The sequence below is a fragment of the Lates calcarifer genome, linkage group LG1 (genome assembly GCF_001640805.2).
Source record: "Lates calcarifer isolate ASB-BC8 linkage group LG1, TLL_Latcal_v3, whole genome shotgun sequence".
NCBI lineage: Eukaryota > Metazoa > Chordata > Actinopteri > Centropomidae > Lates > Lates calcarifer.
Window position 1 is genome coordinate 13871920 of NC_066833.1, and position 15636 is coordinate 13887555.

At 39.2% G+C, this 15636-nt stretch overlaps 1 protein-coding gene across 2 annotated transcripts in view; it reads left to right on the forward strand.

Annotated features, from left to right (window-relative positions):
- Positions 1–8882: 8882 nt before the first annotated feature.
- The window catches only part of cps1 (carbamoyl-phosphate synthase 1, mitochondrial), a 43822-nt gene continuing 37068 nt past the window's right edge, over positions 8883–15636 (forward strand). The window contains exons 1-11 of one of the 2 annotated variants that reach the window (XM_018690471.2): positions 8884–9221; positions 10418–10527; positions 10728–10872; positions 11810–11899; positions 11998–12054; positions 12144–12236; positions 12352–12441; positions 13249–13377; positions 14120–14226; positions 14456–14597; positions 14860–14937. In XM_018690471.2, the coding sequence (XP_018545987.1) occupies positions 9096–9221; positions 10418–10527; positions 10728–10872; positions 11810–11899; positions 11998–12054; positions 12144–12236; positions 12352–12441; positions 13249–13377; positions 14120–14226; positions 14456–14597; positions 14860–14937 (1167 nt within the window). In that variant the 5' untranslated portion in view covers positions 8884–9095. Of the gene's footprint in view, positions 9222–10417; positions 10528–10727; positions 10873–11809; positions 11900–11997; positions 12055–12143; positions 12237–12351; positions 12442–13248; positions 13378–14119; positions 14227–14455; positions 14598–14859; positions 14938–15636 lie in introns of both variants that reach the window. The other variant, XM_018690472.2, reaches the window with a different exon arrangement.

Sequence of the window (15636 nt, forward strand, 5' to 3'; positions counted from 1 at the left end):
CTTCAGTGAATGGTCAGAAATAAGATACTGGAAATAAGGCGAGGAGGGTTTCCCAGAAAAGAAAACGCATGTCATGGTCTTATGCCATGAGCACTGTATCAGGGTAGATCTGGGATGTGTTTGATGGTAGCTTAACCTAAACTCTTTTCACTCACCTTTTAGTTCGATGCCTTTATCTGCTTTTATCCTTTAAGTCACATATTCAGGAGTCAGGTCTCACATTAGCAGTGTTCAACTCAACCTGGTGGAGGTTATGTCAGGATATCAGTATATGTGTTCATCATTATCATAATTAGACACATTTTATGTCACCATAACATCAGTGATGTGAGTATTACTCATCTCTGACTGCAAATCTACTGGACCCATCAGAAGTTCCATCTAATGCTGTGCAGTCAAGCATTGTACTGTACTTTATTTTCAATTCTGGCATGGATCCCAGAGTTTCCAGAAACACCTACATCATCAGACTGAGTTTGGGGAAAATGTATAGAAGATGTGTATAAAATGATGTATCGAGGACATCTGCATCTGATGTAATGACACAGCCATAAAAACATGGCATATTTAGACAAATATTTTATTCAGTATGATCAGTATCGAGGCTTTCAATGAAGTGCTGAAACCAACCCATTAAGAATATATATCTTAGTGTCAAACAGTGAGGTAAACTGAAAAAGAAATAAAATGCAAGAGAAAAACAAAAATATGAAGAAGCGACTGACCAAACTAGCTCAAATTAGTATTTTAGAAATTGCCACAGGACCAGGCTTTAGGTGGACAGGTGGTGGAAGTGCTGTCTTTCAGATCTAAAAAGAGCCATTGTTTATTTCTAGTTACTGACAATGTATGTTGAGTAGAGCAGCACCTGTGTTCAGTTTAGGGTCTCTGTGTTGGTGAGCGGTCACCACCGCTCCCAGGGGAGGATGTGACGTGAAAGCACAGAGTGCTGGAGATCTGCAGGAGCTTTCAGCTGCTGATGCCAGTAACCCGGACAAGGCTAAGAGTGCAAATTCTGTCTTCTTAATTCTTGTCTATATCTGTCTCTCAGTGCCAGCGGTGCCGCCGTGCCCCCACCACCATGACGGGGCCCAGTGGTGACGGAACTGCATAAATTCCTCCACTCTTCAGGCCCTTCCCTCCCCCCACCCGCTTGCTTTCACTGACCCCATCTCCACGAGGGCAAGCCAGAGAAAGCCTTAGTCCCTCAGCTGTCATCTGGGCTCACCCACGGCACCCCACTGCACCTTCTCCGAGTCTGACTTCCCTTCGCTCCCTCCCCCGATAGAAACTCTGCCCCGGTCCTTGCACCTGTGCTGCAGTCCAATCTGAGCTCCACTATAGAATCTTAATGGATTCAGCAGTGTGCTAGAGCTGGGCTTTATTAAGATGTGATGGCAGGTCAGCTGGAGTAAAGAAAAAAAAGCGGTATCAAGTTTATTTGGCAAGCAACTGTACCAAGGTTTGTTATGTGAATTATATACAGCACGGAACAGTTGTGTGTGATCTCAAGTAATCCATTGCAGACATTTAGTTTTTTTGGGGGGGATTTAATTTTTTATTTTTATTTTTTCATCCAGAACAAGTTACAACACAGTGTATGAGCTGTGTCAACACACTGAACCTGTTACATTTCTGCTATTGCTTGGTCTCTGTAATTCCAGTGCCAGTTCCCAGTTTTCATGTCCAATAACAAAAAACACCCATCAAAACGATGGTTTGCTCTTTGTGGTTAATGTTTGCTCCTGCAGCCTGAACAAACAGGTCTCTAAATACATTTTAGTGTAGTGTTACTGAGTCATTCTAAGTATCACATTAGTAAAGATAAACGATCTCCTCCCTCTGACTAAACATGTGACCCTTTCCTTATTCATCATCAGTGTGCAGCTCCTTTGGGAAAACCATACTGGAGATGTAAGGTCAGATCTTCTAAAGTAGGGAGGGCACTGTATAGTAAAGGGCACAGTAGTGACACACTCTCTCTGAAGATCGATTTCACCATCCTTGGAGACCACCAATGCCATCCATGAATCATGTAGAATGAGGAAAGAGGAAGCAGAAGTTCTAATTAAAAAGCTCAATAGGTCACATGAGGCTGTTTAGTAATTCAAACATTCCTCAGGGGCAGAGATGTCATTAGAAAAAAAAAGTGTGCAGTGTTTCCCACATATAGACATGTTGCCAGTTTAACACAGTTGGTGGCATTATATTAAATTCTGCATCTCTGGCCCGACTCAACAAAATACACACAATGCATCCAAGACAGGGGCATGAGTAATAACACAACCTTTGAGTTGGCTTTGTGACAAATTGTTGCAGCATATAAAAGCTGACATTTCACCATACAAAGATACAGTGTACACACGAATACAGCAATACAGGGTTTAGACTTATTGCAAGGTACCTTTATGTAGGACAGTAACCAGGAAAAGAAACAGTAAACAAGACTGAAAGTCCACAGCCATTATCACACCTCTGTGAAGTTGTACTTTTGCTAAGTGCTAACATCAACATGCTAATATACATGCTCACAATGACATTGTGAACATGCTGATGTTTGGCAGGAATAATGTCTTCACCATAGCTTAGTGTGCACCTGTACTATGTCACTCATAGTACAGGTGAAACTGAATGTTGCCTCTTTTGCACAGGTTGGACACATTTAAATTTTGAGCTGATGAAAACTCAGTGGATATTCATAATTATTACAGTTCATCTGAAGGGGAAGATAAATATGTGGACAAAATTTTATGACAGGCCATCCGGTAGTTACTGAGACATTTCACCAAAATGGCCCTAGACGAAAAGTCAGCAAATTACAAAAGTCAGTTATTTCACATGATAAGTGTAAACCTTTACCTGTTGGTGGTACTAGATTAAAAGCTTGGGATCACTAAAAGCTGTTATTTGGCACCATGAATATCTGTACCAAATATAGTGGCAATCCACCCATTAGTTTTTGAGATATATCAGTCTGAACCAAAGTGATGGACTGACCAGCTGACTGACAATCATCCCTATAGTCATGGCGCTAACATGACAATAAATAAATAAAATTAAACTGCAACCCTTTAAGCGACCTATCACCTGGGGGAGGTTCTTCCATTTTCATTGTACAATGCATGGATATTGTGCGTATATATTTTAAAACACAATATAAAACAGAATTGTAAGAGGACATGGCTATGAAACCCAGTTTTTATGGGATCAGTGATGCTAAATTAAAGCACGCTGGAAAAGGAAAGATAGGTAAGAGAGGATGAAGTTAGCATGAGTACTACATTGCATAACTTATGCAGAGTGACTAGAGCCTGTCTTCCTCCAAACTCAGACAATACTGATCTATATATATCCTAGTTGGACGGTGAATGACAGTTGTCAGAGCTGCTGATATTTTTTACTTGACCTGCATTCCCTCTTTGGCAGTCTGGTCTTCCAGTTGGCCAACATGTGCTCTAAAAGTGTGCCTTAGCTCTCTTCTAATCTTGACACAATCTTGAACAATCTCTTCTTTTCCTTCAGATCAATTGAGATGACAAAATATATGTAGGCTATAAAGCATTTGGTTCAATTAGTACAATAAAAATAGAGTGTCTATGTAATGACAGATACAAAAAAAAGATACAAAAGATTCAATTTCATTTCATTCAAATGTTATCACGATGTTATCAAAATGGAACAGCACAAATGGGCTCGCATTTAAACAGAACACTATTATTTAGCCAGCTATACTTTATTTTATTTAAATGATTTCATCTAATTTACATGTGCATCCTGGAGAGATTTTGTGGGGAAAGCTGTGGGCTACGAGATCTCAGACACAGGGATGAAAAATATGTTAATGGATTAAAGCAGAGACTTCAGTAAACTCAGTGGATTTTCATCAGTTAAGACAAAGAAGCTTTTTTGGAATATGCCACTTAAATTTCTTTTGCAAACTAATATGCTTGGACTTTTCTGTGTGACTTCCTCACGCTCTAGTTTTGTCCTTGAGTGGGGTGGTGGTGGGGGGGGGGCATTTCATAATATCACCTCTAGGTTTGCTTCAGGACAGGTGCTATATGTGTCTCTGGAATGATGGTGTGATCTCAAGCACTGATGCCTGTGTGTTGCTTTGCATTTCTCAAATTCAACGTCCATTTCACAACATCTCTGACTTAGATCCTGATGTGAACCCCAACTGAACAGAGGAAATGTCAGCCATACTACCAAAACCAGGACTAGAACAACACTGAAGTTGTGAGCTGTGAGCTCAGATTCTGTGAGGGAGAAATGACTCAAGGCAATGATTTTAAGACACAGCGCCTGTCCTAACCTTGCAGTCCTCCTGTGCTAAGTATGATTAATGAAATGTGAAGAACTTGAGCTTGAGAAAAAAAAAAAAACATGCGATGAGTGCAGTGTGGTGTAAGATTCCAAAGATGGCGGAGGCTCCCAGGTCATTGGCATGTTGCCTCTGTGGAGAGCTGGAGCGTTGAGGGGGTTGGTGCAGAGAAGGAAATGACAGGGAGCACTGATGAACTTCCTTTGCCGCAAAACACGCAGCGGAGGTCACACAGTCAGCCATCTGTGATGACTAGAGAGTAGATTTTGGACTCTGGTTCTATCCACCCAGCCCCACCACCACCACCATCATCCCCCAACCCCCCTTTTCAAACCCAGAGTGCTTCCTTCCCTGCCCTCCAACCATGCCAAAAGGAATGAGGCTGTAACTGAGCCTGGGGGGACAGATGGAGCCTATTTATAGTCCCTACAGAGAGGTGTGAAGTTTCTTGGGATTTCTAAGAGCGGGGGCCATGGCTCCTTAAGGGGGCTGATGCAGCCTCTGTGGCCCGCATGCTCTCTCTCCCTCCCTCGCTCTCTCTCAAAAGCCCTCCACTGGCCACACAGGGATTAGATGGGGGCAGGCTAAACAAAGCTACTCCCTGCCCTTTTTCACTGAGGACACCACATCACTACAGAGGAAGGGAATCCGATAGTGGCCAAAGGGGACAGTCTCTTTCTTCTTTTTCTCCAGCTGATGACTTGATCTTCCTTTAACACTGCCAAGGCTAAAGTTGCTGCCGCAGTCAGGACAATCACACTGTCTTAATGTCATGATGCCATCACCCAAAACAAGAATGGTGACGCTGTGCGAGGGTCTTCATCTTAGCTGACAGCACATACTGTAACAGTGAATCAGGATTAGAGTAAAGTACAATTTTAAAGCTAGTGATAATAGTACACATGATAACCCTATTATAGTTATGGAGACTTGAGTGAACCACTTTGTGATAAAGACTCTTCCAGAAGTTATTATTATTATAACTATTACTATAATTATTACAAAGGTGATTGATTGACTTAAAAGCAGTTAAAATACATTTCAAGTTATTTTATTAAAGTATTAAGAACTGGACTTACTCCTGGTCCATGAAACTGGCCAGTACTCACTATGACCAACTAAGTCACTACCACTGCTACTAGTATTGCTAATATATGTGTGCAATCCAGCTGAAGTGTGTTACTATAGAATGAAATAAGGTCGATGGGACACATCACTTTGGTTCACAAATTTCTGCACTGGCTTAAAATACCACTATTGGTTCATATCACGCACTGAATGACATGGCTCATTTCTAATCTGCTGCCACATTATGAACCATCGAATCTCACATCATCAGTTCTGAGAGGCAATTCTGGACTGTTCACTCGTGTCTTGCTGTGCACTGTAAATCATACTCTCTGGTGTGTTACGAAAAGCACTTTGAATTGGCCTGTTTTCGAAAGATGCTATACAAATAAACATGCCTTGTTTTAATATAGAAAAATGTCTGATCTTAAACTGAACAAGCACCATCACAGATCCTTGAAACGAACCATCTCTTTCTCCTGTCATCTCAGGATCAAGACTGTGCTTGGAAACCTGGCAAAGAGAGTGGTGAGGGAGCCTGTCTGTCTATTTACGTCCTCTCTTAAGCTTGGTCACCATCTGAAAACTCACACTTGAAAACGCAGACAATGTGGGGTCCCTCCACTGAGGACAGACGCTGGAGCTCATTAGGCCGCACCCGGGCCAATCAGTGGAGGAATTTAGAAGGCAGCTAATCACAGCCCTCCCAGTAATAAAGGGCCATGCTGTACATTGCACAGGCTTCTCATGTTCTCCCAATCATCACCCAGCAATTTTCCATTGTATGTGATTCTGTCACTATTGACAGCGAGTGGCCAGGGCTGTTTTTTAAGACATAACATAAATATTCTGAAATAGAAACAACAGAGAAGAAAGCATCAATTTAAATGAAAATAATAATAAAAAATAATAAATTGATCAACTGCTAAAAGCTTGCTTGTACAATTTATTAAAGTGGCAGTAGATAGGGAACAGTATTGTATGAAGTAAATCAGGGGATGTCTTTCTCATATTAAGAAAGCCTCATATGATTAATATGATTAAGTTTTGAGTAATAATACCAATTATACACTGTTTTAAATCTCTAAAATATGTGTTTTCAGATAAAAGACAAAGTAAGTAAAGTGAGTGTATGTATGATTACCCTTATCCTGAAATCCACTGTACTTGCATCTTTTTCATACCTCAGATATTTTATGCTTGAATTTGAATTCTGTACTGGAGTTTTGAAACAATCTGGATCCTTAGCAAGGAAATGGTTACACTTCTATTAAGGAAATAACACTTTATGTTTGGTGGTGACAGTGTGACAAAACGATTACCTAGTAAAGTGTTTAATGGTTTCATGTTCTCACTGTCTAAAAATATCCCATGTTCAACAGGCTTACAAATCTTCTGTGTGATGATTGTTCACAAGAACAGAATCAGCTAAAATGATTAGTTACTGTACACAGAGGCGAGGCATCAGGAAGAAACAGGGGTGTGTACTGAGCTCTGTGCTTTAACAGTTTCCAAAACCAAATTAAGAGATGCTGAGATTTAGATAGTTACTCAAATCAACCAGAATTACACGTTAACTGAAATTGGCCAGATTGAGCTGAGCAAGAAGAGGCTGGAATGTGTTCATGGCCTCTTTTACAGCATTCAGATCATTTTTTTCTCCCTCAGTGTATCACTTTAACCCTCAGAGTGAAATCCATATCATCAGGCAATCATGTCACGCCTCTTTCTAATGGGCTCTGCTCTGGATTTGAATTCCTCATATTTTTTTCCTTTAAAAGTATAAAATGGCATTAAAAAAAAAATCAAATGTTCTACTCACATGAAAAACTGTTGTATGTAACATGCTTTACTTTGAATGGCAAAGGTGAACTAAAAAACAAAATCCACATAAGGTATGTCCACAGTAGGTGTTTCATGGTATTGTAGCTCAAATTTTAGAAGTATTTTAGTCATTATGGATTATAGACAAACAGACAGAAGATGATCCATTATCATCCTGTTTACCTCAACCCTTTGTTAAATATTCAGATCCACAAAAGACACTTCTGGGGATTTAAGCCATTATCGTAGGGGTAATATTGGCACTTTTACTAGCAAAGTAATGGTGATAAGTGGAATTAAATAATGTTAAGGGAGTGTAAAGGACATGGATATGGACATGGACAAGTGATCCTGTATTTTAATGCATGACTTCCTACATAACTAATCCATATGTGGTCTACAGAAAGACTGTAGGTACAGGTGTCATGTCACATGTAAAGCTGTTATGGCTTTTACTACATGCTGGCAGTTAAATGATACTAGAGGCCTGTCAGTTGTTACTATAACTCATATATATAAAGCTGCACTGTCACCTACACATCATACATGCCCCTACAACACTATTTACTGACTCAAAATATTTCTGAACAAAAGTTACCACTGGATGTCACCAGTGCTCCACAGATCAAGATGAGGAGTTGGGGCTAAATTTAGAGAAGAGGAATATTATCTGCAGTCGTAAGGGGGGCTTTAGTTTAGACAAAGGCATAAGAGCAATATAAAACTAAACTTAAGTAGACAAAAATTAAGGCAAATATAAATTAATTAGGCTGCAACGTATGCAATATACAGTGTATGTTATGTGTAAAACATAAATGGGTTTAAATGTAAGGTACAGAATTGTATAGTTACATAGTCTATTGTTCCAAGTCAGACTTCTGGAGTGTGGAGGTATTTCCTGATCTGTACAGGTCCTATTACTCACACCCACTTTGTTCAGATTGCTGAACCCAGCAGAGTGGCAGTCAGGCAGCCTTCTCCACAGAGGACCAGTCTTGCAGTGATCAGCAAATACACAAACCACTCTAATCCCACCACCATGGATGGAGCCTGTCCATGGTCAGTTTGCCCTTTTTTTTTTTTTTTTTTTTTGGCAGGCGACTGACCTAAAAGAAAAGGCTGTAAAGAGTTTGTTGCACAGAAAGCAATACACAGAAGTTTGCTGTAACATGCATTTCTCTTTAGTTTATTTTCAGTGCCGTAAATGTAGGTTGTTTATGCAATCAATATTTTCTCGTGTAGACATTTTTAAAAGTAGACACTGTGGCATTTTCTCTTTTGCTGCATCGATGTGGAAACAGAATGTAGGCTGTTTGAATTGAGAAAATTATGATAATTTAAAGACTGTTTGATGTTTCAAATCTAAATAATGGTGCTTAAAAATAAATAAAATAAAATAAAACAAAAAATCCACAGTAAACTAATATAAACAAAGTGATACATTGACTACAGATATATAACTACTCAGTTTGACAGGTCAACTGGATGATACAGCAGAAGGAGTTAAATTTCTTTGGCCTGCAGAACACTTAATTGTTCACACCTACAATCATGTGTCTTTTTACAACTAAACATCTGGCTCATCCCTTTCATTTGACAAAAAAACAGGCGTTTTTTTGAATACCAATCTAAACCCTGTGCGCTTCATGCGTTGAGAAAAACAACGCCCCAGCGGCAAATCCGGATCAACTTTTCAAGCGCTTAGTTGAACTGCGTGAACACACGAGGGGCAGCTCACTATTCACTCATTCATCCATGTGTCTTTTAACGCATTTTACTCGTTAGACAGTGTGTTGATCCAGGCAGCTTTTTCATTATATCCGGCAGCTTCTCACCCAACATTTGTGCTTCTTTACTCAAAGAGCAACTTTAGGCTAATATGACAAAAATTCTGTTAGCTTACAGCGTTGTGAAATCCCTGCGACAAGGATATGTGGTTGGCAGAAGAGTAGGAAACACGTCGGCCGCGTTGAGACTTCAAACTTCTAAACTTTTTAGTGTGAAGGTAAGAAAGCGGTGTGTGAGTGGAAACTGTTGTTGTCAGTGGTAAATGGAGGAAGTGAAACTTTTCAAGACTTTCTCCGAAGTGCTGCCAACAGAGTGCTAACGTCGCAGTATGCCTCTGAACACCAGACCGAATTCCACGGAAAAATCTGCAGAGTCTGTGATGCCTTGCCAATACACAAAGGTGCAAACACATAAAAAGCTATTACTGCCTATTTCTCAAAGCAACATAGGGTACTCTTTTTTCGGCATAGATCCAGTACGACAAACAGTTTTCATTTCAGCATAATTTAAACTTGAGCGGTAGTTTACCATTTAGGATTAGAAACGTAGCATGATGGGCAGCAGGTAACAGCACGAGTCAGTTGAGAAAGTTGGAATTGTACTGAAACATGGTCTGTCTGATAGATTGCCTTTGCACCGGACTGACACCCTGCTATTTTAAAAAAACACCAACGAACAAACCAAAACAAAAGGAGGGAGTTATTTATATGCAGTAGATGTTTATATCATTTAGTAAAGCACAGTCCATAATATAGCATGTGGTTGCTGAAGTTGTATGCATCATATGTGTAAACAACAGGGAGAATTGCATCATGATACACCGTCATTGCAACATCTTCTCCACACCACACCTTCCCAGGAAAGTCCACACATTTTTTTTATAACTCAGAGTTTAAGTGAGAATTATGGTTGATGCTGAAGTGTTGGTTTAAAAACTTTACTATTTGCAGGCATTACTTTGCTCAACCACTAAGCATGACTGTCTGAATGCATTGTATGCACCAACAATGTGTATATCAGTACGTGAGCATTTTATCTTCCCATGGTGAATTTGCCAATAAAGACTTTTTTGTATGTGATGGCGGCTGGAGTCATAGTAACCTTTATATTCACATATATATTACACACACGTGTGCGCGTATACACACACACACACACACACACACACACACACACACAAAACAGAAGAACAGATTTGTCTGTCTCAGCATTCACAGCACAATTCACAGTGGTCTGCAGTTTCAGCATGAATTCCCATAGGCTCACCGGTTGCCATCACACCTAAACTCAGTCTATAACATCTGTTTCAAAGTTTTGCCTTTGGTCTTTCCAAATTTGTTTCATAGAAAGGGAATGCATTATTTCTTGGGTGAGATTTTGTCAGACATCTACCTGCTCTCTTTTAACCCCCAGGCCCAGACAGCCCACCTGGTCTTGGAGGATGGCACCAGGATGAAAGGATTTTCCTTTGGGCATGATGCCTCGGTAGCAGGGGAACTAGTATTCAATACTGGCCTGGTTGGGTAAGGAGGAGACATGCTGACAAAAGATACAAAGATACAATTAGACAAAATAGTAAATTTGAACAAGTGCAACTCAGATTTTAGGAAAACAGAAAATAACTTTACTTTCACACTTGACTGTGAGTCAGTGACATGGCAATGTGCTTAAATGCCTCCTCACAAGATCCTGATATATTTGTCCTGCCATTCCTGGGCTTTAGGTATCCTGAGGCCCTGACCGACCCTAGCTACAGAGGTCAGATCCTGACCCTGACTTACCCAATCGTAGGGAACTATGGGGTACCCAACACCCAGGAGCTGGATGAGCTGGGCCTGAGAAAGCATGTGGAGTCAGACCGCATCCAGGTAGCATCTGCATTTCAGGTTTTGTGGATACCTCGGTCCTGCAGTTTATTTCTTACAAATTCTTGCATTGATGCTTTTATACCATTGCTTTGTTTCAGTTTTGTTTCCTTGTCTCTCCCCTGACTTGAGTCATTAACAAAGAATTTTTGATTGGTTGACTAATTGATTAGTTGATGACAGAAAACTTGTGGACAGAAGTTTTTATAATTGATTAATTTAGTCTTTTTTATTTTGCAAAAATGCAAATAAAAACATAACTAGTCTGCTTTTCAAAAATATTTTACAAACATCTATCACAACAAACTAAAAGCCTGTAATAATATATTTTGATTTTTTCCTCTAATTATTTTTGAGGTTTAGAGGTAAGGTTACAGGGGATGCCGTAAGAAATCAGCTTGGCAGTTTGATTATTATAGACTGGCTTCTTTATTAAAACCATGTGAGTTTGTTTGGTTGTGCTGTAAACTGACATACCAGCTCCTCCGCTGTCACATTTATGATTAAGTAATTGCTCAAGTACTGTTGGGTTTTACTGTTACACTGTTCTTCACATGGGCATTACCAAATCAACCAGGACTGAAATCTTTAAGATCACAGCTTTAATTGATCAGCCGAAAAAGGTAATTGGCAATGACAGCATTGCAGTGTTGCACTTTTTCTGTAATGAAAGGCAACATAAGCAGCAGAGTTTTTTGTAGAGCAATACACAGATTTTGTATTTGTTGGTACTGACATATATAAGCAGTTGGATTTCTCTGTGTTTAGTTTCACATGTTGAGGATATGCTGGCATGCTGACACACATTTAAGTATTTTGTGGAAGCTCTTAATGCCATATAGTACACATATTAGGGACAGGTGCAGTTAATGGACTGAGGAACTTGGATGCTTTTTAGTTTTACAGGTTTATGGTTAATATTGTACTTTGTTTCCTTTAGGTATCTGGCCTTCTGGTTCAAGACTACAGCCATGAATACAGCCACTGGAACTCTGTCAAGTCTCTGGGTCAATGGCTACAAGAGGAGAAGGTTAGGTTTAAATTACAAATTGCCTGAGGTAATGTCAAAGCGGTGGATGAGACTCTGCTGTTGATAAATTTACAAAATTTTACTCTCCTTCTCTTAAGGTTCCTGCACTGTTTGGGATAGACACCAGAATGCTGACCAAGGTCATCAGAGACAAGGTACAGTAAATATACAACTGTGATCTACTGCAGCTTCTATAAATGGATGGCTTGACCACTCACTGTTGTTAATTTGCTTGTGGTTTTAGGGCACAGTTTTGGGGAAGATTGAATTTGATGGGCAACCTGTTGAGATATCTGATCCCAACCAGAAAAACCTGGTAGCAGAGGTCTCAACCAAGGTAAAACAGTTATCATGCCCTTTATATAAAGTGAAACTGGACTCAAAACATTTTATCTCTCTCCAAATAGTGTGGATGATACTAACCTCTTGCTCTGTGTCTCTCCACCCACTAGGAACCCAAAGTTTTTGGAAAAGGAAACCCAATCAAAGTGGTGGCCATTGATTGTGGTATTAAACATAACATAATTCGCCTGCTGGTTAAGGTGAGAATTAATACAGAAGGAGTAAAAAAAAATCCTCATTTGATTAAACACTTTATCCAAGAAATTATTTTCTTATGGCTGAGCCTCTGCCTTCTGCACAAATATAGAAAAAGAGATCAACAGTTTGTCGCATGTTTTCTGCAACCTGACCTAGAAAATTTGTGATGCCTAATGTTAGGCCTAATGAGCTCTAGAAATTAAAAAATCATTCTGTAGTATTTATTTGTGTCATCCAGCTGTAACAGAAAGTGGGTTTCTCTTTTGTTTATGCCCTAGTTAATGGTTTGATGTTATTTATAATGTTGAGATTAGCTTGTAATTGGTTGTAACAGTAACTCAGGAGAACCAGCCTGCAGACATCTAATGCAATAGTCAGTTTTTTGTCTACGTATAATTTATCTTCCTTTATTTGCTGTTTATTGCTTTGCTGGTCAGTGTTTTGCTGTCTGAACATTCTCATTTGTCAAATAATTGGTAATATTAATAATGAGAAAATAACATTAGTGATGATTTTTCACTTCTTGGTTCATAAAATGGAAATGATAATGCTGTTGCTTTTTTATTGTGTTAAAGGACAGAGTTTCTACATATAAATATTGTCATTGTCTGAGAACTTTTAGAGTCTATGACCTCCAGCCACCATTCATTATAAATACAGAATGAATGGATATTTTGGCTAGACAGCATGGGTCATCTCTGTAAAATTCTGCACTGGTGTTTATGTAAAACTAGTGCTTTACTTTGGATGACTCAACATTTCCATGACTGTTGTTAAGCAGTATCATAAGACTGTGTCTCTGTGTGCAGAGGGGTGCAGAGGTCCACCTTGTACCATGGGACCAAGACTTGCTGAGTCTAGACTACGATGGCCTGTTCATTTCAAATGGGCCGGGAGATCCATCTCTGGCTAAGACACTCATCCAGAATGTTCAGAAGGTAGGGTATTGCTGTTTAGATATTTTTAGCATCAGAAGAATTTAAACTTTAGTCCACGATTGTGTAACATATGATATTTGACCACAAAGAATAGAAAATTCTAGGTGTATGTTGTTCAGGTGTATTCTTTTCTCAGCTTTAAAGACTTGGAGCCAGCATATCATATGCAATAAAACACTCTGTGTTTTCACTTAAAAGTAATGTATGGAGAAATCTGAGAACCTTTGATTATTACTGACACTTGTGGCCAGAAGTGTGAATCAATCAGCAGACGTTATGCACTCAACACAGTCACAATAGTTATCACGTTAGCAGGCAAGCTAACAATAGAAAGCATTAACCAGCTAAAACCACAGTATCACAATAAAGTTCACAGGTTTTGCAGTAGTGCTCGTGATCGGTTTTGGTCCCCAGAGCTGAACTAATGTCTCTCCATAAATCAAATAAGTCATAGCCCCTTCCATCGTGGAATGAGTTTTTTTTATGTCACATTACAATCTTTTCACACATTGGCAATATAAAAAGCAAATGTTACATGTAAGTTGTCAAATTCTTCCATACAGTACCTTTAAGGGTAATGTAACTATTTATTTACAAAACTCATATTGTTTGGTAAGCTTATTTCCTCTGGAAGTTATAGCACCCTAAAAGAAATGTGCAGCTAAGCACAAGTGTTGCTTTCAGATTATATCTCTAGCTGTACCATCATAACTAATAACTGTATACAATTTGTCCTACGAAGGTGCTGGAAAGTGATCGTCCTGAGCCAGTGTTTGGAATCTGTATGGGAAACCAAATCACTGCCCTGGCTGCAGGAGCTAAGTCATACAAACTACCTATGGGCAACAGGTGAATTTGTAAATAGCTAAACATATTATATTATTAGAATAATAATTAACAATATGCACACCATACTCATAAAGATTTAAGTCTCTGTGGACACAAACAATGTTGTGCTTTGGTATAGTGCTCAGTTTGGTGTTAAATTTTTCTCCATTTTCAGGACTTTTGATATCTTGTCTCCTATAAAGAAATAATAAACACAGACTGTGTTTTATGCATGTGTGTGGTTTCCCAGGGGCCAGAACCAGCCAGTGCTGAATGTAATGACAGACCAGGCCTTCATTACAGCGCAGAACCATGGCTACGGCATAGACAGCGAGTCCCTGCCCCCAGGATGGAGCCCGCTGTTCATTAATGCCAATGATGGCACCAATGAGGTTAATCTCACTCTGTGTGAATGTTCACTCAATATGGCATTTTGATATTTTCATTGTATGGGTGCTGGGCAAAAAGCACAGGCTTCTCTTACAAAACAAGCATAGTCAAGCAAAAGAGGACATATGGAGTCTACAAATGTTTGTTTATAAAATAACATTTTAGTAAGACTCAGTTGTTTCTGAGATGTAAATTGAATGCAGAAATGTAAAATACTGCTGACTTTCTTTTAGTTTCCTTATATTAACTGTGCATATTTTCCAGGGCATCATGCACAATACTAAGCCTGTCTTCACGGCTCAATTCCACCCGGAGGCTAAAGGTGGTCCCACAGACACAGAGGTAATTAAAGACTTTGATAGTGATGCTGAAAGTACCTGAATACTATCCTAAAGTTAGGTAAAGGTATACTGGCAGTATGCATCCCAAGTAAAAGCTTTAAGTCTTCCATTGAAACAGCACATGTTTAAATGGTAGCCTGGAGAGGTTATTTGGTATTTAGATAGCAGACAAAGATTAAAGCAGGATAAAAACAGGGGAGAACAAGTAATGATTAAAAAGTTGAAGGGTAAGAAAGTAGTGAACAGGAGTTAGAAATGTGTAACTACACAAATAAGCAAACTTGGGTAATTAGCATTAGCTACCATTAGTATTTGAATTTGCACTTAAATAAATTCAGCAATAAACAACAATGTAATGTAGCAGCAGTTGTAAGCAATTTTAGGCTTTGTCTGTAATGGCTAAACAAACAAACAGAACAACAAAAAAAGATAATGCTGTCTAAAGACCTATGTTTCATGGAAATATATGAATATCTAAATCTGACATTACAGACAAAAATTATATATAACCAGTTACTACACTACTGGTTGTGACAGGTGTAATCGTCACTGATTGATGTTTGACTGCACCAGGGCTCAGATGTTCAAGAACACCACTAATGGTACCTGTCCTTTTCTTTGCAGTAAAGTATTGATGGTCCTGTGCTACAGTTTTTGTCTCCAACATGGCAGACAAGGACTTAAGTTCAAGTCCTGGTCA